Source organism: Chelon labrosus (assembly GCF_963514085.1).
Source record: "Chelon labrosus genome assembly, chromosome: 7".
Classification (NCBI taxonomy): Eukaryota; Metazoa; Chordata; class Actinopteri; order Mugiliformes; family Mugilidae; genus Chelon; species Chelon labrosus.
The window spans coordinates 13,657,625-13,680,283 of record NC_140343.1 but is presented as its reverse complement, the minus strand read 5'-3'; the positions used below and the strand labels follow the sequence as shown (position 1 = coordinate 13,680,283).

The window sequence follows — 22,659 nt, the reverse complement described above, 5'->3', positions numbered from 1 at the left end:
TAGAAACTAGAACTAGTATAGCTGTGTGTTAGTTAAGGCTGGTAATCCAGGACTGCAATATAAAAATGTTACTTTCACTTTACAAATTGTCAGCAAAAATATAAAAATACTCTTTTCATTACTTGAATACATTTATGTACTTTTACTTTAAGGCAGTATTAATTAGTAGATTCACCTTTCACCTTTAAACGTCCACGATACAAGTAAGTAAATTACTTTGTTGTCATGCCTTAATTAATTTGGTTTATAGCTCTGCAATCGTCTGTTCGGCCTGTTCGTCATTTCCGTTCATCGATTAGTCGAGTCTAGCTCCACCGGAAGTGAGAGGGGGGGGAGACAGCTTGCAAGATGGTGGCCACCAGGAGAGGAGTACGCGTGTACTCCCCAACTAAAACAAACCCGGATCAGCCCTCTGATGTCCAGGTAAGCGTGACGGACAGAAGTTATTTAAACGTGTAAATATTTAGAGATGGTGTAAAGGTTTTATCCGCGGCGATTTAAGCCTGACACGTGACAGATGGCTGATGCGTGGATCTGCCCAAAGTTCACGTGGACACACAGCTGCACTCTTCCTTTTTTTTTTTTTATATATAGTTTGTAAACGTTTCCATGTTGCCGAAAAACAAACATATTATGACAGGCAGAGAGATCCCGTAAATAGATCTTAATACAAAGTTTATATAAGTTCTGTTTGAGCAGATGCAGGTTTGGTGAATCATACTGAATTAGATTGGATTTTAAAGAACCATCACACACATTTTTATGTCTGAGCCACACTTTTAAAGACTATACTAGAGATAGGGACTTAAACAAATACTAAGTTTGAGGGAGATCATACTGCTCACCCTTAATGTTTATCCAGTGTCCTCAAATGTTTCCAAAATTAAATTAAAGGTCCACTGTTTTCCTTTTGGTGGAAAATGTCTGCAAGGTCCTGTTGTCAAGACATTTAAAAAAAAAAAAAAAAAAAACTTAAATAGACATGAAAATAGCTCTGACTGTTAAACAAAAGTTTGATTCCTTCCTGCAATAAACCTCAGTGAGCCACACCACGTGACCTGATCCGTCATTATCCTGAATATTTGACTGTGGCTTAGTTTGAGTCAGTAATAGTGAATAGAGATCAGGCCCAGACTAATATAACAACATGCTGTGTCCTGAATCCATATGATTCATTCTAAACTGACATGTGTTCACATTAAAACAGTTGAACTACCAAAACATCGTTGTTGAAAAGCAAACTGTGTCTTAATTCATTTTCACAGGCCACTCCTTCCACTGCTCGAAGAACCAGGAGCGCTGCCAAACCAGCAGAGAGCCCTACCCGGGATGGCTCGGTGGAGGCCTGCAGCCAGAATGAGAAGAGTGATGGAGGTACTCCAGAATGTCCCCTGACCTCCACGAGAAAGAGATGCACCAGAGTATCCAGACTCCACAGTCCAGAGCCCTCCACGCCGGCGGGCTCCACCCACGAGTGCAGCGTGTCAGACATGGAGTCCGCCTGCTCTGTGTTGTCTGACGCTGAAGTACCGTTGACAAGCACCAGGGGGAGGAGGAGACAGCCACGCGCAGTAAATCGCGAAGATGAGGAGACATCCGAGGTGGAGTCGTGCTGTTCCGCGGTATCTGCATCGAAACCCGTCCGAAGCAGCCGACGGAGCACGAGAAGGAAGACGGTTCCTGAAAGTCCAGCTCAGGGTGTCAAAGAAGACGTGGTGCGGGGGACGGAGTCCTGCAGCTCTGTGGCGTCTGAATCCCAAAGAGTCACCAGAAGTCAGAGAAAAACTGCTCGCACCAGATCGTCTTCCAAACAACAAACCGAGGACTCAGAGATCTCGGACGTCGACAGTTGCATTTCCAGTGTCTCTGGAGCTGATACTTTAATGTCTGCTACACGAAGATCTGCGAGAACCCGAAGGCCTCCACGTCCTATTCCCATGCATCTGGATGAGCTGTCGGAAAGCTCAGAGTCTCCTTCCCTGACAGGGCGAAAGACTAGGTCAGCAAGAGGGAAGGCAGCAGCCACCATAGTTGTCAGCGAGTCTAAAGCAGCGGATTCAGACTCTGAGGTGCAGTCCCCAGTGGGCAGCCCCTGCTCCACACAAAGCAGAGGGACTCCCTGCAGCAGCCGCACAGGCTCCGGGAACAGCAGCAGAGGAACTCGGGCCTCCAGGCGCTCACTCAAAGAGTTTAGTGTTGTTGAAGAACGAGCTGAGGACAATTCACTAAACGACTCTAGGCTAGAAAACACGGTGATCGCTGAGGACGCAGACTGCACACTGTTGGAGGAAGATATGGACCAAGCAGTTGAAGATGTAAGAAATACTGATATCATCTCTGAAGTTTGCAATGCATCCCCCTCATTATCAAAAGCCGTTAGTCATCCTGCAGTGAGGGTCAAAGACCAGCAGGAGGAGCCATCTGCTGAAAGGAGAGGCGAGGACGCTCCAGAGATAGAAATGATGCAGGAAACGGAGCCGGTGAAGCCTTGCCAGTCAGTTAAAGTGACGATATGTGAGAGGGCCTCTGAAATCACAGAAGAGGCTGAAAAGAAGCAGGAAGTTATGGACGCAGCTGATGTGGGCGCCCACGCATCACCGGCAGATCAGCCTCCGGATGAGGATGATGAGGCCAAAATGGAAGTTAGCTCAGTGAATACAGATGCTCAGCAGGTAGGTGACTCCAGTGAAGTTGAGACCATTCAGGTAACGTCGAGCCAGCAGCACAAGATCACTGTAGATCGTGAGTCTGAACGGCAGCCCAAAGACGTCGTTGTCCAGAAGACAAAAATAATCAGCCTGCTGGACAGCAGCGATGATGAAGATGATGAGGAGGAGGAGGAGGAGGAGAGGGAAGTTTCTGAAGATGAGGGTTTGGGGTACAGGAAGGAGGAAAGGGGTGAACCTTTCAACAGGTCAGACAAAGCGGCTGCAGCAGTTGAAGGACTGTTTGTGATTGACACGAGGCCCGGACAAGACGCCGATGAACATTACCTCAGAGAGGGGCGAAGCGGGGAGGAGGCCGCCACGTCCACCAAAGAAGCCGGGAGGGAGGAGGATGATGAGGAGTTTGTGGACGAGGAGGGGGACGATGACGACGACGACGAAGACGCATCGGTGCTGTTTTCCAGTAGAAATTCTCATTTGTAAGTATTGATGTCAGATGGTTCATGAAGGGTTCGTACACACGTGCAGCAACACAAAGGCATCAGCTGTGCTTGATACATGTGGCAGCCTGTAGAAAATACACTAATTTGCCTTCTTACCAACAGCTAAATGAAAAGATGGATGCACACTTTTCTGTGCAGTGAACGTTAAATTGAGGTGCCTATAGTAGTAGCTTGGAGAAAACACTGGCCAGCACCTCTCTGCCACTTCATGTTGTAGTGGACCCCTGAGGTACCTGCTGGTTGCTGGCTATGACAAAAAGATACAGTCTGACACACAAAAATTTGGTTTTACATGTGGATTAAACACACAAGCCAAGATAACCCTTCCCTCCAGTGTTAAAGAGGAGCTAAACTAATGTTAGTCCAAATACAAGAGAGAGTGGTGTCATCTCATTTAACTTTTAGTGAGACAGACAAAAACATATTTCCCCTAACGTCAAACTATTCCTTTAAACGACCAAAACATTATTGTTGCAAATATGTAGTTTTAAAGAGACAGAAGTGTCCTGTGTGACCTACATAAAGCAAAGTATGTGTTAAAACTGAACTGACAGAAGGTTGGATCTAAAACCGTGCGATTCATGTTCTTCTGGGTCCCACGATGAGACCAAAACCAAGTGAAATGTGAAACGTCCGAAGGCCCGATTGAGCACTTGTGTAAATATACTAGGTAACTGTCCAGAGAACTCATGTCCCCAATCGACTGTACTCCATGTCCTGCCTCTGGCACTGTCTACCAGGACGCCTAAACCAAAGGCTGATACAGCTGTCAAAGGGTCATGTGATACAATGGCTCAAGTTTCATAGTTTAAACTGAAGGGCTCGAGCATTTTAATATCTTAGTCATGGTAAATAGTATTTGTCTTGTACACATTAGGTGCTATTGCTCTATTAAATATGAGGACTACAGTATCAGATATATAAATCTGGTTTTGATCTGTTTGTGGGGTTTGTCATTCTTCTCTCTGATGGTATAGACACACTCTTCAGCAACATCGTTATATTTTATAATTACTGTTCAGAGGTGAGAAATGACACACGACTGCAGCTCCTGAGGAATTTTCTCTGTGCCTATTTATTTCAGGAAAGAGATGTCCAGCCGTATTGACCCCGGCATCAGAGTGAAGGAGCTCGGGGGCTTATACATCAGTTTCGATGGCAGCAAATCAAATCCTGTCTCCAGTTCACTGCAGAAACTAAAGGAAAAGAAGACCCAAGATGAGGTAAATAAGCGATCGATTTTTCTTTTTTTTTTTCTTTTTTGAAGGTGATGAGTGGCGGAGAATGAATAATGAACTTTATCGTTATGCGAGGACGAGTAAATCCAATAACACCTGAGATGGTTTTATTCATGGTTTCCCTCCGATTCTCTTTGACTTTGACACTTTATCTCTGAGCAGTGGAGTGTTTTGTGCTTATCTGCAGTTTTTGTTGTTGTCCACAGGTGATGAAGAAGAGTGTGATTGGACCAGACTTTGAGAAGAAGGATGCAGTGCCTCCATACAGTGAATCCAAACAAGCTTTAAAGTTGAAACACAGAGTAAGTTTTACAAAGTGATGCTAGTTCTCTGTGCTACTGTCTGCCAAACTTGTAAAACCTTATCAACTTCATTTCATATCATTTTATTCCAAAAACAAATCAATGTCGTTGTTGTTCTCAGGCAGAGAAGGCGAAATCAACAGGAGATGGGTGGTTTAACATGAAGGCCCCTGAGCTCTCTCAGGAGCTGAAGGCAGACCTCCAAGTCCTGAAGATGAGAGGGTCTTTGGATCCCAAGAGGTTCTACAAGAAGAACGACAGAGACGGCTTTCCCAAATACTTTCAGGTCAGTGACATCAGTTATTTGCTGCTTAAATTCCCTCCAACAGCACAAACATCCTCATAAACATTAACGAACATTGAGGTTATACATATCTAGTTTTTAGCATTAGTTCTCTGCAGTTTGGTTACATTTTGTTGCATGTAACTACATACACATGCATGCCTATGGACTGTCAGCATTAACCTGAGTGTGATGTCTTCCATGTTTGTGTTACAGGTTGGTACGGTGGTGGACACCCCAATCGACTTCTATCATTCCCGTATTCCCAATAAGGCGAGGAAGAGAACCATGATGGAGGAGCTGCTGCAGGATGCTGAGTTCAGACAGTAAGTGTCAGGTTTTGTTACAGCACATCTCCACTGTGATTTCAACTTTTGGTAGCACCAAGAACCATGCTTGACCTCAACTTTTTCTTTCTCACTTGATAGGAAAACATGGGAATAACTCAGAAAAAACACGCTCATTAGAAAGAATTTAAAACATGAAGAGAGTATGAAGTGTGTAGCTGTTCTGGAGCTGTTTAATCTGTCACACATTATTAGTTAGAGCTGCACATTTGTCATTGAAAAGCACTTAAACGACATTTTCTTTTATATGTTTATTGTGAAATTATGATTGTAAGGCTTCATATTTCCGTCACAAATATTTACAAGCATTTGCAATACATTCACAAGCTATTTGGCAAAAGTGCAGTCCACTCGTGCTTTTTGTAGAATCAAGATACATCCATTGGATATTACAGGTCATTACATTATTTATTGTTTGTGGACACCTTTTAAGAGACAACACACCAGGATCTAACATCTGTTTCTAACATCTCTCTTTCCAGCAATAACAAAAAGCGTTACCAGCACATTATGACGGAGAAAGCAGCACAAGCGGCCGGCAAGAAGAACAAGAAGAAGAGTAAATTCCACACGAAGTGAATCTGAAGACTCGCTGAACACAAACTCTTTTTATAAATACTAATATTCTGTTCTGAACACCGTGGTGGGTAGGTGGGTCGTTGAAAGCTGGAGGATAATTAGTTTGGGAGTTAAAGAAAGATTTACTGCACTCTGCTCATTACAGACTCTTCAGCTCTAAAGATGAAATTAAATATGGTGGACATGCTTCTATTTACTACTTAGACACAATTTCAGTGATTCCACTGAGTAATTTAGTTTACCTGAAGTGTTGCTGTACAATCTACAATAACTCTAAAAGGACGTGGCATCAGGTGATTAAAAGATTTTTGAGTGACTGTTCGTAGTGATTCTTCTGAGTTCTCTAAACTGGCCAAAGGGGAAATAAGAAGCTTTTGTATGACAAAATATCAAAATGAGTGTTAAGCAAAGTAAACTGGCAGCTGACAGAACGAAGCAGAGGATTACCAGCATGGACTGTGAAGCAGAAAACGTGTTACCATGCCGTCCTACAGCCTTTTCTGAACTGAATCCGTTATATCGCTCTTTTCAATCCACCAGACTCCACTGACAAAACTTGACAGACCACAGGAGTAGCTGGTCTACCACTGGGTGACTTGTAAATTTGGATCTGAACTAAGGCATTAACATGACAATGTCACACAGTAAAACAAACTAACCAACTGAGGCAGCAGTAGAGCAGCAACTCTCATGTTCTGCAAGGTGAAATTACCGTTTTTGACAATGGAGTCTGGTAGACATGAAAAGAGCAATATAACAGATTCATTCCCCTTTTGGAAAAGTCAGTCGGACAGCCAAGTAAAGTGGTGATAATAATGTAAATATAGCGTACACCTAAACTGCTATAGATTTTTTTTTTTAAGTGACTAAAATGCTGCTGACTGCGTCCACACCAGTACCAGGCTGGTGCTCCTGTCTGCTTCTCCGAAAGAATACATTTAAATTCGGGGGTTATAATATAAAAATACACTTATATTTAAAAATAAACAAAAGTTGACAAATATAACAAATCTCAGACTGAAACAATGAACCGATTCAGAGGGAGAACAAACATTCACCAGCTGATGTTCAAGGATACCCCTTATTTGTGTCAGATTTTACAGCGTATTAGACTGTTTTTTTAGATTTAACACCTAACAACGTAATACTGATGTGACACACTGGCTGAGTAAGAGATGAAACATTTGTCCTCTCCCTCTGCACAGAAATGGTCAATATCAAAGGAATTAATAAGAGCTCAAAGTGTCCATAATGTAGTAAAAAAATAAAATACGGTCATTTCCTTCTGTAAAATATAATTCATCTTCTATATTTAGAATCATTGCAAGTTAATCTTAAAGTGTAGCTGTGATAGACCTCATCATATATATTAGTACTCCTATAAAACAAGAAATACTGTCTCGTGAAGTACTGTTCAGACCTCTGTCAGTGGCATACAAACACCACATACTGTTTTGATGTTCAGTGGTGAAGATGTTTCGCTGTGAAACTGAATGTCTTCATTCTGGTTAAGGCTAAATCTCTTTGTGTCTGCTGCTCTTTCATTGAGGATTACTTTTGTTCCTCCTCTCTCTCAAATCTCCTCAGTCTCTTGTAGCTCCTGGCTCCCAGTGGTGGCTCTTGGCTACCTTCTCGTTTCCCTTTTGTGCTGTGAGAGATGAGCCCTTAACAGCTGCAGCTTACATCCTCTACGTCTCCTTCCCACACACACGCACAAATTGTTACTTCTTTATACCCGAGCCAATTTCGCACACCGCTTTAGAAAAATTAGACGACGTCGCCGTCTGTTTTCACCATGGGGGCATTTTAAAATACAGCCCAGCTGATGGGTGGGAGGAAAGCGGTCCTGCTACGCTTTTGAACGCAACCGCTGTAAATTTCCTGCCTTTTCAAGCAGTGGCGGCGACAAACGCGGTTCAGCATGTGCTGGGGAGGTTTGAAATTTAAATGAAGGGGAGATAAATTAAGATACATGTGTTTGGGCTGGTTCCAATCAAAGTGATACAATTCCAGAGGTGAAGGAGTATCAGAGCCGCCAGTGTGCAACTCTCACGCAGACATAATACTGCAGGTTATAATCAAATCTGTGCAACTTTTTACTGTGACTGTGATATTGAGTATGCATTCGTATAGTTACGAACTCTACACTTTCTAATCGGATAAGAGAGTTAGAGGTCAAAGCTCACTCTGTGGTCCCAGTCGGTTTTGTGAGTCTGCAGGATCCTCTGGACTCGGCTGTGGATTTGCTCCCAGTAGGACGGACTTGTCTGAAGTCTGAGAAACGAAAACACAAAAAAAAGGTAGATTATAAACCGAGTGGAAACTTTATTAGCTGAGCTTTTATGAATCGTTGTATATTAGGGCTGTGACTAATATGACAGGTCATTACAAAATAAATCCGAGACGAGACAATTAACACAAGGGAAGAAAAATAATCGGTTTTCAAACTTTGTTCTAATCCTAATTCATTTTTATTCTGTTGACTCATAGTTAATTTATTTCTTCAACGCGATCTAGAAACACAGATGGATGCTTTGTTTTAAGGACAAAGATTTTGTCTATTACATCAGAGAATAAAGAAAAACACCAATCATGTTTTACCGGGGCCACAAAAAACACTTATGTGATAAAAATAACTATGTGTAGTATTGTAATTTGAAAACAAGACTTCAGTAAAGACTGCTCTGACTTACGACGGAGTATTAGGGCCACATTGAGGGAAAAAAAAAATCACAAACTTCGAGAATAAAGTTGTAATTTATGAGAATAAAGTCGTAATTTACGAGAATAAAGTCATAATATTACGAGAATAAAGTCATTACAAGAATAAAGTCGTAATTTATGAGAATAAAGTCATAATTTTATGAGAAAAAAGTCATAATATTCTAACCTGTTGTTTTAGAGGAAGACAGCTGGTAAAATGAGGGCCGTGGAGGATTTTGTGGAGTTGTACTTTAGAATAGGTTTTACAAGGAGATACTTGATCTTTTGGCACAGCAACCTTACCTGCTCACCTTTTCTCGTCTCGACCTACTTCCGTTTTACTTAGACTTTTTTCTCATAAAATTATGACTTTATTCTCATAAATTACGACTTTATTCTCGAAGTTTGTGATTTTTTTTCCCCCTCAATGTGGCCCTAATACTCCGTCGTACTGACTCATGTAACTTACAAACACCATTTTTACAAGATGTTCTAACAGGTATTACTTTTGTCCACTAGTCTGTGCTGTAACCAAACAGAAGTTGTGAGAGAGGACGGGAAGGTGACACATTTTAGGTGTACAATGTTCATAAACAACATTTAAAACAGACACTGCTTCCTCCATTAAAAAAAAAAATAAAATAAAATCCTCTCTATTTTTTCTTCTACACACTCAATTTTTTCACAGGACTAGCTGTGAACTGGACGCATAAATGTGCTTCATCAGTACGGTTAAATGTGTCTGCAAACTGGCCACAGGCAGTTATTAAATAACAGATTGCAGTGACAGAAATAAATTCCAGTGTTACCTCTCACCCAAGTCTATTTGTTGGTAGTGGGGGGGGGGGGGGGGGGGGGGGGGGGGTGACTGACAGACTGACTGGTGTCTTGGCCTAGCTCGGAGAGTGGGAATGAAAGCTTTTCATCTGTAATCAGATAAACTCACTACCTGCTTCAAAAAGTCATCAAGGACAAATCATCCAGAGACATGAATAGACTGAGACTTCAGGGCTTTGGGGGCAATCGCTGCCACTGGCATCTGTCATTTTCTTTATAGATCAAAGATTTGTGGTAAGACGTGTCCCTCTCCCTGTCGGAGGGAATCTACAAAGGCCCACTCTAATCTCCCACCCAGCGAATCCAGTCGCGTTTCCAATTGAGAGAGAAGTATCTTTCATTTCCTGCAATTTACTCTGCAGTTTAGGATTGTTCATTGATTTTAATGTTTACTTATGGACTGAGCAGCAGAGAAGGGGAAAGGGAAGACGGAACAAACAAACAAAAGGGAACATCGGCCCCATCGGCGTGTTCAACTCTCAGACGCCGTGATCGATGACAAGGTCTCTCTGAATGTATTAAAGTGTGCATCGGGTCAAATGCATCAGTCTCAAGCTGAAACACAAATCAATACCATTTTCCTCTTTGTTTTCCCTCCTCTCTGCCGCCTCTCCCAGTAATGAACAAACATGACAAGACATCAGCTTCTGTAATTTAAAAGGTGGAGGGGAATTCATCCTGCCTGTCGAGTGTGATCAAAATTAAAGATTGGACGTGTATGTACGTACGTACACACACATGCACACACACACACACATCAGCGGTGGCAGTGTAAGACTAACATCTCATGGGATTTCCATATATTTGTGTTCTCTGTAATTGGAAACTCATACAGGTGCCTGTTTTGCTGTTAGGATCTTTTAAGCAAACACAAATCATTTACACAGATGTCTCAAGATGAATTCAGGACAAACACCACAAAGAAAGAGGATTACGTTTGTTCCTGCTGTGGCGTGATTTGGTGATTTCCGTCAGGTAGAAAAACAACAAAAATACAAAAGTTTCAGAGCTGATCTTGACAGTTTTTTGTTAATAAATATGATGTTAGATTTAACTCTTTACCACAGGTAGAAACACTAAGTTATAAACAAGTACTTTTAAGTTCCAACAGAAGGCTATGAGGTTTATGATGCCGTCACAGTATAAACTACAACATGAATGAATCACCAATGCACTTGTGAAATATGGACATAGACACACAAAGTATTTCTGATGTTTTTAAAGACCCATAAGTTATTTGATCATCTGTGTTCTTGTATTACTGAGGCAAAGTAGTTCATTAAACATTTAAAAAGATTTCACAACATTTGTAATATAGGGTAGTGTTTTACCGTTCTCTAAGGGAATGGCTTCCCGCATTCAAAGGACGTCTGGAGTTTGACACAGCCAGCTTGGACTGAGCTGGGGCAGTATTTCTCACAGGGCTCTTGATCTGGGGCTCATGTCTGGACGTCGTCTCTAGAGACGAATGGATCCGAACAGAAGATGATTCCAGCTAAAAAAAGATGGTCAAAAGGCAAAAACTTTTTTTTTTTGTTTTCAGTGCATACTCTAAAGCTTATGTTCTGTCTTTAAAGCATTTCAAATCCAAGAACTCAGCATGACACAGCTCAGAAATGCGGCGTTTGTTCAAATGTACAAATCTGTTTCAATCCTAAATCATAGCATCACACAGGCAGAGAGACAATCGATATCTGTTTCCATCTATCGTGACTTTTACATTCAAAGTTGACAACAATATTTAAGACATTAGCTGGATTCTCATATGTTTTTACCAACACACACATTAACACTCAAATATAATTTAGTTCTACACAGTATCAGAACCCTTATCTCTGCTGTACTGATGTTGTCCTGCATCAAAACTTTACATTACAATTGAACTTACTCTGGCTGCTCTCGGTCTGTAACTCCCAAGGAGGGACGAATCTACAAGAAAGAGACAAGCGAAGAATTTTATGAGGCCAGACAAGTCTTTGGACATCTGCAATACTTCCTTTAAATAGGTATAGTTTTTTTCCCTAAACTGGAGTCATCATGTTATCACTAAGATGTATTTAAACACACTGGACCAAAGAGGAAAGTGGAGACACAAGTCCAACAAAAATGGAATTAGCAGAGGGTTTGTTCCAGACAAACTTGAAAATATTTTTGCACCAATCGTAAGGTTAATGTTAACGTAATGTTGCCTACATTAGTGATTCTGTGTATGAAAAGCATCCGTACCTGTGTGTTCAGCTGAGAAGCTGAAAGAGCGTCGATGTATGCTGCCGTTTAGTGCAGAAGAGGAAGGTGTTCCAGTACTGCAGCGAGACACCTGTAATAATAACAACATATATAAAGTAATTTGCTGTTAAACAGTAGAATTATCTGTGTGTTCATTTACTTCATATACATAGTAAAACAGCCACTTAGCCCACAGCAGGTCTTTTTTCTTCACTTCACATTGTCAACAAGTAATGCCACGACCAAAACATCTTGTGTGCTACAATCCATAAATGAAATAAACAGAAGCCTACATTCATCACAATCACTAAAGCTTGTGGCTAATTAAGTAAAAGCTCACTATTAAGCTATTTGCCTGTTATCTTAGCCCGGAGCCATTTCCTGGAGAATATTATGACAAGGAAAGAAAACATAGACAAGATTTTATCAGAACAACCTACGCCAAAGAACATAGGTTCGCTTATTTATAGGACTGCGCTTCACACAAACCAGAAATTGAGCCTCTGAAATGTGAACTGATAATGCATTCACCGTGGGGCTAAACTCCTTCATTAGGTATCTATTTGTTAATTGCAGCTTGACTCTCAATTAGCAGGGTTAATTGTCGAAAGACGATTCCCTCAGGAAATCCAGAGCAGGAAAAGAATGCTCCTGCCTTCAATAAAACGCCCATTGTGTTGTAGAAAGCTCCTGTCAAGCGTGTGACAAAACAAACACGGTACCTCATAATTTCTTTTAATAACAGCTCGCAAGTGGATAGCATTACCTGAGGATTAGATTTGATGTAAATGAAGAAACATTAGGAGAGGGAAGGAGGAGCAGAGGACTAGAGGCTGTGTTGTTTGTGTCCACCGACTGTACAGCATACGATGCCTAAGGCTGTGTTATCAGAAAACCGCTTCCTTTTATATATATGCAAATCTCCGATAGCAGCGATAGGGCCATAGCTGAAATTTTAAATAACCTAAATACACGGTGTGTGCTATTTAAAGTGTGCCCGGGTCCCTCGGTGTGGATAATTCGAAGCACACGTAGAGAAACATTTTCATGACGTGAAAATCCATTAACGGCTCAGGTAAAAAGATTAACACTGCTCTCTTATTATGCCCTCCACTTAATCTACCCACTAGATTAAGCTAAATTTTGGGAAGCTCCCACTGAGGTTTCGACTACATCAACTCAGAATCCCATTAATCTTGTAACCCCTGTGCACTGAACACGTGTATTGTTGGCATTACGCAAACCATCATACCATTATGTTGCCAGCTGTATTCAGTGTGGGGGAATATAGCTAATGTTAATGTCTAAAACAAACCAAAAAGGGCGGCTGGCTCTCAGTTTCCCTCCTAAAGTGGTGAGGCCCCAGTTGGAGATGGCCGAGTCTCTGCCTGGCGTCCTCGGAAAGCTGGCACATCTTGCGGTGGGTGTAAGGGGACAGCGCTCGTGCCCTTGAGGAAACTGTGGGCTGCTGGTAGCTACAATCCAGAGGTACTCCGGTCACGCATTGTTTTCTTTCCTTCTTAGTTTTTCGAGGACTGCAGCCGGACGGGGATGAAAGAGGAGAGACACAGATCCCATTGTCCGCTTTGGAAAAATCTCCAGTGGATGACTTTTTTGCTGAACTGTGTCTGGTTGGAGTTGAAGATGGCCTCACAGGAGAGAGAGAGCGGGTCTGGGGAGCAGGGACACAATATGAGAGAGAAAAGGGGAAATGTTATGTTGTTACAACACAATGAGCTTCTCTCATGTCTCCACTTTAAGGTGACACGTAACATTTGAGGGTTTTAGATTTCTCTGCAGACGACAATTTGTTCCTTTACAGAAGCGTCAGCCATTTTAGCCATTAAGGGAGCTGCTCACACTCTTGACAGACTTGCTCTCCCTGGACAAAAACCATTAAACCATTAGCTAAATCATTCAGCTTAAGTGTTACAACAGCAGCGGCACTGCCATGGAGACAACCTCTGCAGAATTACTTCAATAACTCTAATGGCCACTAACATCATTCTCCGATGCAATATCCCACTTCCTGCAGGTAATGCCAACCGGGGATAAATAAGTTAAGATAAAATGTTAATTGCATTTGATGGCCATCTCCAGTCTAATATGATAAAGAGGCATTGCCTGGCTGTAAAACAAAGATAATCTAAATGCTAATTAGGGAAATCACACGACATTAAAACTATTTTTAAGAGAAACTAAATGATGAATAAATCTTTGTGGAGGCTGCCATTTGAAAAAAAAATCTGATATAATGGAATTAAATATGGTCTCCTCACGAAATCCCCCACCATCCCTGACTTCCTTGAGCTCTTCTCTCTCTTTGTCACTGTTGCACGACCACTGAGAATGAGTCATTTTTTCCTGTCACCAGCTGAGTGGTGAAGGCTTGTCTGATGTGATTAGCAGTGATTTCCATTGTAGGTTGTGATAAAGACACAGTTCAACAAAGCTTGGGATGTTGATAAATAATAACAAGGTTAATAGTCTACTGTTATGCTAGATGTTCCTTAAAGCTGCACAGAACTAAACACTAACTTCAGCTTGTTAATACGTCCACAAAGCTAAAATGTCCACAACTCCGGCACTAAGCAGGTGTAATCGTTAACATCATTTTAGCCTGCTAACATTTTCTAAATAGCCCTAAAGACGAGTACAATTGAGGAGAATTTGGAACTAAAGTATTGAGAAAAGTGAAAATATGAAATAGTAATACTTGAAAAGTTAACCTTCAAAATCTACTGAATAGATGTTAAACTAGGCCGACTGGGCCTTTCTGTGTGGAGTTTGCATGTTCTCCCTGTGTCTGCATGGGTTCTCTCCGGGTACTCCGGCTTCCTCCCACCATCCAAAGACATGCTCATTAGGTTAATTGGTGATTCTAAATTGGCCGTAGGTGTGAATGTGAGTGTGAATGGTTGTCTGTCTCTCTGTGTTAGCCCTGCGACAGACTGGCGACCTGTCCAGGGTGTACCCCGCCTCTTGCCCGATGACAGCTGGTATAGGCTCCAGCAGACCCCCGCGACCCTTCACAGGAACAAGCGGTTACAGAAGATGAATGAAGATGTTAAACTACAGTCATGAACCACATGCAGAATAAGTCAGTGGATCACCCTTACTAAACTTACTGTCATCACCACTGCAATGCAGAAAACACACTACAATTGAAATGAAAAGTGTGTTTAGATTGAGATTATGACATGTAACTAAGGATAACAGTGCAAAAAAGATGCCAAAAAACAGTTTACAACATTGATAAAGACTGTATATTCATCGGTACAGTTCCAGAGGTTTTGTGGAAGTCGCTATCGCTCTAAATCTCTTTCAGAACAAGACATGGTTTGTCAGCTGGGTGGGCAGGTAGTCAGAGAAATGCCTATGCTGAAGAGCCATTAGGAGAGAGAAAATGGAGAAATTCTACTGTCTGACAGCCACAGCGGTGCTCTGATCCAGACATCCCCCTGAGGGGACAGCAGAACACTCTGACAATCTGCTTCCCTGTCAGTGACATCCCATTTAAACAAATAGCTTAGCTTAGGTTGCTGCACCTGGGAAATACATGGCAGTGTTTTTGGCAAAACATGGCAACCACTGTGTGACTGATCATATCTAACTAACAGGGCCGTTTGTGAAAGCTTTTCACTAAACCCATTTTTTAAGTAACACTTTATTTTTTTTGTCTAACATTAAAACATTACGGTATTCTTCTTCTGCTCTCTCCGAGTCCATCTGCTGAAACAACATATAAACACACTGCACATGTGCAAACATATTCATACCTTAAACATTTTTAAACCAGATTATACTAAAGTATGATTAAGCTAACCATTATTACCGTTATTAATTAATCTTTTCAATTCTCCTGAATTAACTGTTTGGCCCATAAAACAGCAACAAACCTCCCGGGACATTAAAATATATAATTTAACTCATACATTCATTCATCTTCTGTAACCACTTGTCCTGTGAAGGGTCACTGGAGCCCATCCCAGCTGTCATCGGACAAGAGGTGGGGTACACCCTGGACAGGCCTCCAGTTTATCGCAGTGCTAACACAGAGAGACAGACAACCATTCACACTCACATGCACACCTACGGCCAATTTAGAATCAAATTTTTACCTAATGAGCATGTCTTTGGACAGTGGGAGGAAGCCGGTGGGAGAGAACCCATGCAGACACAGAGAGAACATGCAAACTCCACGAGAAAGGCCCCAGTCGGCCCATGGATTCAAACCTGGAACCTTCTTGCTGTGAGGCATCAGTGCTAACCATCATACCACCGTGCCGCCCATATAATTTAACTATTATATATTATAAATACATTTCACAACTGAGAATTCAAGTAGAGAGGAGAATGCATTTCTTGTGAGTACAGATACCCTTCAAAATCCACAAAGAGGAGTGAAAGAGATGCAGGAGAGCCACCAGTTAATGTAAATAACTGACTGCTTCTGTGAAAACTCCCAGCCAGTCGGACATATGAGAGAAGCCACACTATCAGCATCGCCGATCTGCCTCCCGGTAATTACATTCACAAGGAGAGAACAGATACCCTTGAAACACTGCCAGTATGGATAGACAGATAGATAGATAGATGCAGTAGCCATGGCAACAATAGAAGGAGGGTATGTATGGTGGAAACAGACAAATGTGATTGCGAGCGATACCACTCATTAGAGTCCTCTAGAGATCAATCTTTTCTGCTCTTGCTGCGTTTAACGCTTACACCAATGCAGAGTGTGTAGCTGTGTTCACACTCCAGATGTTTTGAACTGTCAGGCGTATCGCTGATCATCAACACAAATGAGGCAGAGAAATCAAGAGAAGGCAAAGATACAACTAACATTAAATTGGACACACAGAGCAGGTGTGCGATGAGATATAACACCAAAACAGACTTACAGGTGAGGAAGCCCAGCTGTTTCTCCCATCGCTCTCTTCTATGACTGATGTCGTGGCAAACTCCACTTTAGGGGAAATTCCCTGGAGAGAGAGGGACAAGAGAACACACATAACACCTTTAAGGGGGATGAAGACAAAGGGACAGATAACAGTGTTGCCTGAAACGCAAATTTATAACCACAAATCTTCATGCTGTGTCTGGGTTGAGAAAAACAAAGTGCAGAAAAGAGAAAGGTGCCAGTGATATTTAAATAATAAGGCTTTTGGCGAGAGACATCTAAATTACCATGTGGCGCTCAAACACAAACACATAAAAGCGGTGGTGGGCATTTAAAGATGCCAGTTAGTGCCTCAGAAGACAAGGGGAGGATGGAAATGTCATGGAGAGATGAGGGATGAAGAGCAGGACGAGGAGGAAAGAGAAAGCGATAATATAACATTAAAGACGGGAAGTTCTCGTTTATTTTTCTTGTATGACCAAGAAAGTTTACAAACTGCATGCCATCTTGTAGAAGAAACGACTTCTGAGTCTGAGCCAAGGTGGTGCTTTTGAATTGGTTATCTCCGTAGTGTACCTGCCTGTCATGTACACAGATATAGGAGCCGCCGGGACTAGGAGGAGACTCAGTTAGAGAAAGCAACAATCTTCCCCAGCGTCTGAATGACACATGTAATATTTTTGTCCATCAACCTGGATCACATGATGAGCACAATGCGGGGGTCTCTCTGGCATCTGAATTACATTTAAATGTATCAGCTGACACAAAGTGTGTGCTATTTGAATTTGCTGTAGTCGCTCAGGTCCCTGTACAGGACTGAAATATACACTGATTAGCCATAACATTATGACCTAATACTGTGTAGATCCCTCTTTTGCTGCCACAGCAGCACTAACCAGTCGACGCATGGACTCCTCTAGACTTCCGAAGGTGTGCTGTGGTATCTGGCACCAAGATGTAGCAGATCCTTTAAGTCCTGCAAGTTGTGAGGTGGGCCTCCGTGGATCAGACTTGTTTGTCCAGCACATCCCACAGATTGGAACGATTGGATTGAGATCTGGGGGATTTGGAGGCCAAGTCAACACCTCAAACTCATTGTTGTGTTCCTCAAACCATTCCTAAACCGTTTTTTTTTGCTTTGTGATTGTGCACATAATCCTGCTGGAAGAGGTCACTGCTTTCAAATACAGTAGCTTGTCTGTTGGATGAGAGCAGCCTTCATTCTCGTCACATCACTGAGTCCTGACCCTGTTGCTGGTTCACTGCTTTTCCTTCTTTGGACCACTTTTGATAACTACTGACCACTGGTGAAACCCTACAACAGCGGTGGTTTTTCTTCCTTGACGATTCATCTTAATTAAGGACAACATGTTCACTTGCTGCCTAATGAGGACAGTTGCTTCAAATCTCACTGACAAGACAGATGCCACGACAATCAGTAGTCACAATATTATGGCTGACAAGTGGATGTGTTACATTCAGATCTGTATTTATCCAACTACTAAAAATAACATTTTAAACAATTAAAAATAGACATTGTGGAAAACTATTACAACTACAAATACTGTTAAAAAGCTGCTTTCTGTGTAACTATACTTCTTAACGGATCAAACTGGTATTTATCATTTGTTTTACTATACATTATAAATGCATTAGATTGCAGTTAATTTCACACTTACAAATTTAGAGATTACTAATTTATGCTCTATGTGCATGCCTTGTTAAATTTTGCCTTTTACCTCATAAAGATTTTTTGGAGACTTGACTTCAGTCAGAGAGGAATAAGATGATTTTAACAACCTTAGAAATATTTAAGGGTAAACAATACTTGTATATTAATGTTTAAAATTACATAAATGTTTGCGGAATATATTTTTGATATGCAATAACGTTTTCTTAAATAATGTACAATATAGAAAATACGAGGTAAGTCTGTATCTGATTGGATATTCATTCGCTACCCTACAGGTTATAAATCATGTGACCACTAGAAAAATAAACTAAAACACATACTGCTGTAAGCATCAGTAAGTTGACTTGATAAATGTGTCTTATTGCCCACACAATTTACACAGCAAATTGCGTTTTTACTATGCTGAAGCTCTAAAGCATCTGTAAGCATAATTTTAAGTCAGATAAATAAGGGCCCAGGTGTTGGAAGGAGGATTAAGAAATAAAAGGCACAAATTGAAAAATGCTTACGGGAAAGGAGGGCGATCTTTTCATAAGTATTTCTCTTTCCACGGCTCTGGAGCTCAGTCTGGGACCAGGGTACAGGAAATCTCTGGTGCTTTCCTCCATTGTGGCGAGGATCTCACCTTCTAGAAAAATCATATACCAGCACAAAACAAGACCACACACATACATACAATCTAAGTTAAAGTTGCTGTTTTTGCAGCGTAATGACAGGATACAGTGGGGACTGAGCATGGCCATATGGCATCATCAGAAAGCGTACCTGGAGGCACCGACTGAATCAGCTCAAAAGATGTTGTGTCAGCTAAGAGGAGGAAAAGCATAAACAGACTGTGAGCTAATGATCAGTATCTCAGCTAATAGCTTATAAGCTTGTGCGTATGGTAGCCTTCAGGACAAAGAGATGAGGAAGCAAATCCCAGACGGCCATTTACCTTCGAGGAGGTCAGCTACATCAGCAGGGTCAACAACACCGGGAAAAGTCTGGTAAAACAGACAGAGTACAGACAAAGCAAATCAATACTTATAACAAGATCAGGCAGACAGAGAAAAGAAGGTCCTTTTATCAGGAGTCAGGGTGGTAATGTTAAAACTAGAAGGTTGCCTCTAAATAATAATCTTTTCATAACCTTATGACTACTGTGTGTGTGTGCAACTATGCAAGAACAAAAAGGACAAACAAACTGAGATAGACAATCTAAAATTCATTGAAGTTCAAGGATATAAATGCTCTAACGCTCCCACCATCTCTTGTCCTGAATCTGTCTTGATAATCTTGTGTCCTAGCCAGGGTGGCATTCTTTATTTCTGTAATATATTGTATTATTCTCACCTTGACAAACACCATTTTGTAGTGGAACTTTAAAGGGAAGACCGGGGGCAAACAGGGGGTCTTCCTGTACTGGCCCATGCTGCACACGCTGAGGTAGATATCATTCTTCTTAGTAAGGAGCACTCCTGGACATGTGATCTGCACACGCACAAAGCAACACGTCACACATAAGCTGGGCATCAAGGACATAGCATGCAACAGAGACAGGAAAAGACTGGACAAGACTGAACTCGGGAACGGGCTCTGGATTCAGTGGAGCGAGTGGATACAGAGGAGGACACTGGCCAATCTGTCAAACGTCCTGGACAGACCGTATCACCCCCTGTATGAGGCTTTTGGGACTTTAGGTAGCTCCTTTGGTCAGAGACTGCTGCACCCACACAGCGAAAAGAAGCGCTACCGGAGGTCTTTTGGACAATATTTGTGTCTGTATCTCTATAAATGCACTTATTTATCATGTCAACTGTGTGCAATAATATTTTTTTAGGAGCAATACTGCTGTTGGAGTTATAAATATTCATGACAGTCATGATGTTGACAGTGTACATTCATTTCCACATTGTGTTAGCCTTTAATAAGTTCCATCGAGCTATTTTTTTTTTAAATGTTCTACATCTACATTTCCTCTTGTGGATCAATAAAGTGTTATTTACAGCGTTAACAATAAACTAACAATACATCAGCTATCTGAGCAACAGGTGTGTGCAGTCTTCCTCACCAGTAAGACCCCTCCACGACCTGATTCATTTCATGACAACCAACAACAAACAACTATTCTACAGATACTGCTCATTAGAGAGAAAAAATAGCTAAACTATAATTTTATTTTGCTCATATTGAAACAAAAATACAATACTGTTAGCCCCAGGAAAGGCAGGAAACATTGGTTTAATGTCATGTCAGGACTTCCTCGTCACGAAGTGAATCTTATATCGTCGACAGCATCTTCGATAACGTTATTGATAATGTTCAGGAACCTATATTTATGCTAAACTAATAAAATTAGCTTTCTCAATTTCTCGTATTTACTGTATTAGTCCTGCTTTATATTAAGCTACGGCGGTTAGCTTTAGCTTGTTAGCTAACTGTGTATTTAGGGAACCTCTATTTGCTGCTGGTGGTGGAAGAGGATGTAACCAGCTAGCTAGCTTACATAAACTAAGCTATGGGCATTTTCTGAATTTCGTGACAAAGGAGCAGCACGAAGAGGAACTTACTGCCTGGATGTCCAAGTGCACGGTACATTTCAGAGACTTGCGACGCACTTTAGAGGGGGGCTGCTGCTTCTTCTTCTTCACTGAGGCCATTCATCCAACTTTTAAAGTTCGTTGTCATAGCTGCCAAACAGCAACAGTCACAGAGCGGATGTGGGATCACGTGATCAAGAAGCAGCCAATCAAATGCGAGCTCTCTCTGTCTCACAGTCACTGCCCGTGTGCCATCAGCATCACAGTGTTTGACATACTGTAGATTTGTTGCTGAATTTAACACATAAAATGTCTGCTTAATTAACACTATTAAACGGATTTCAAGCCTATATTACTAGATAAATATTTACACATGTAGTTAAACAATAAAAAAGGTTAAACAAGGTGTTTTTCCATATACTGCAGGTATCATCTACATGAAAAAACAGTGTTACAAAAGACCAATGAGTACAACATCAGTATGTTGTAGGGTTTAATGACCGATCAAACAAAAAAAAATAAATAAATAACACTGTTCAATGCATTCATTCAGTAACAATGGCTGAGGCATGCATTTTTTACATAATACAAAGAGCTGCCAAATGAAGGCCCCTAAGGAATTTTAGATGTATAACCAGTCCATTTCTTATTGGTATTCCACATCTCATGTTTCTAGTCACTAAATAGCCCAAGAGGAAACTTGTTCTGATTTTACTCCTACAAGTACCGACCATCCCTCTGTTACAAATCTGTGCATATAAGTCCTTATATCCAGGGAGATGTGAAGCTTATAAATGTAGTGAAGTGTGAAGGATCCTCCTGCCACAGTGCTATGCATTTTATACATGCTCAGTCTGTGTCCGTCTGTCTGTCTGTCTGTCTAGCGCCTGACACTCTGGCTCTTCTCCCTTTCTCTGTCCGTTGTGTCCCTCCCAACGCCGTTGCCCCTTGCGTTGCTGTCGCCTGTCTGAGGCATCCCCTCAGAGCTGGAGACAAAAACATATTGAATGACTGGTACAGTGGCATGAAGATGAGGAAATAGCAAAACAAAAATACGTTCAATAAAGATTTGAGTAGCAGATTTTGTTTCAGGTTAAAGTAATCGCGATGCCACACTGCTTTACCTTTGAATGTGAGTCGGTCTGTTGTCCTTGATCAGGTTGTTGAGTTTGTAGTAATCCAGGAAGGTTCGAGCTACATTCCTACCCAGCTTCATGTCTGAGGACAGGGAGTTAAAGCTAACAGTTTTTGTATGAGCCTTGGTAACAGCACTCATTTCTGAAACTGGAGATTATAGAGCCGATAAACATGACCTGTAGGAAAATACAGAGTGAAACATAAAGCTGCATAAACTAGTATTTTATACAAACAACGTGTTAGTTAACTATATATAATGTGAACAGGATCACTCAAAGTGATGAATCCATATCAAGAATCATCAACTAATTGTTCTGCCTCGCACAGCTTTAGCCCCTTTGAGCTCATTTATCCAAAAAGCATTTTAAACGCCTTTTGGATATACCATTACTTGGATATACCATTACCTGGATGACTGGGAACCTTCACAGACAGACACTCATTTATTGCCTGTAACTCTTTAATATAAACACTGTACACTAACTGCCCAGCACCAAGCAACAGCTGGCAGACTTCATTAAACAAATAAAGATCCCCACATTTCCCTCGTAGATCAAAACCCAAGTTAAAAAGAATGCAACAGAAGCCCAGAAACAAAATGAAGCTGCTTAAGCTGCTCCATGTCTGCTGAATTATACAAACTTTATCAGGTGGTAATATTCCTTTGTTGTGTTTATCTTCCCCCCAAGCAGCAAGAAACAAACCATTAATACAAGTTTA

The 22,659-nt window shown here is 41.4% G+C and overlaps 3 protein-coding genes across 3 annotated transcripts in view; 1 reads left to right on the top strand and 2 right to left on the bottom strand.

Annotated features, from left to right (window-relative positions):
- Positions 1-317: 317 nt before the first annotated feature.
- On the top strand, positions 318-6,235 carry dnttip2 (deoxynucleotidyltransferase, terminal, interacting protein 2). Its single transcript, XM_084547705.1, has 7 exons — positions 318-423; positions 1,266-3,145; positions 4,254-4,392; positions 4,614-4,709; positions 4,831-4,995; positions 5,209-5,318; positions 5,822-6,235. Exons 1-7 carry the CDS (start codon positions 349-351, stop codon positions 5,916-5,918), a joined length of 2,562 nt encoding a protein of 853 aa, XP_084403831.1. The 5' UTR covers positions 318-348; the 3' UTR covers positions 5,919-6,235.
- A 148-nt stretch (positions 6,236-6,383) lies between these two features.
- spata6 (spermatogenesis associated 6) lies at positions 6,384-21,033 on the bottom strand. Its single transcript, XM_084547706.1, has 11 exons — positions 20,833-21,033; positions 19,616-19,753; positions 19,218-19,266; positions 19,046-19,087; positions 18,790-18,908; positions 16,589-16,669; positions 13,000-13,356; positions 11,685-11,775; positions 11,347-11,387; positions 10,790-10,953; positions 6,384-8,192 (listed from the first exon to the last, which is right to left on the bottom strand). Exons 1-11 carry the CDS (start codon positions 20,920-20,922, stop codon positions 8,087-8,089), a joined length of 1,278 nt encoding a protein of 425 aa, XP_084403832.1. The 5' UTR covers positions 20,923-21,033; the 3' UTR covers positions 6,384-8,086.
- A 187-nt stretch (positions 21,034-21,220) lies between these two features.
- agbl4 (AGBL carboxypeptidase 4) overlaps positions 21,221-22,659 on the bottom strand; it is a 256,733-nt gene continuing 255,294 nt past the window's right edge. Inside the window, exons 11-12 of the mRNA XM_084549003.1 lie at positions 21,927-22,020; positions 21,221-21,788 (exon numbers count right to left, since the gene is read on the bottom strand). Of these exons, the coding sequence (XP_084405129.1) occupies positions 21,683-21,788; positions 21,927-22,020 (200 nt within the window). The 3' untranslated portion in view covers positions 21,221-21,682. The remainder of the gene's footprint in view (positions 21,789-21,926; positions 22,021-22,659) is intronic.

Excerpts from the sequence above, each read along its gene's own strand:
- dnttip2 (XM_084547705.1), top strand. The coding sequence starts at position 349 with ATGGTGGCCACCAGGAGAGGAGTACGCGTGTACTCCCCAACTAAAACA. Across the intron at positions 4,393-4,613 it reads AAAAGAAGACCCAAGATGAG|GTGATGAAGAAGAGTGTGAT; the intron begins GTAAATAAGCGA and ends TGTTGTCCACAG. Across the intron at positions 4,710-4,830 it reads CTTTAAAGTTGAAACACAGA|GCAGAGAAGGCGAAATCAAC; the intron begins GTAAGTTTTACA and ends TGTTGTTCTCAG.
- spata6 (XM_084547706.1), bottom strand. The coding sequence starts at position 20,922 with ATGGCCTCAGTGAAGAAGAAGAAGCAGCAGCCCCCCTCTAAAGTGCGT. Across the intron at positions 19,754-20,832 it reads TGCACTTGGACATCCAGGCA|ATCACATGTCCAGGAGTGCT; the intron begins GTAAGTTCCTCT and ends GTGCGTGTGCAG. Across the intron at positions 16,670-18,789 it reads AAAGATCGCCCTCCTTTCCC|GGAATTTCCCCTAAAGTGGA; the intron begins GTAAGCATTTTT and ends CTCTCTCTCCAG.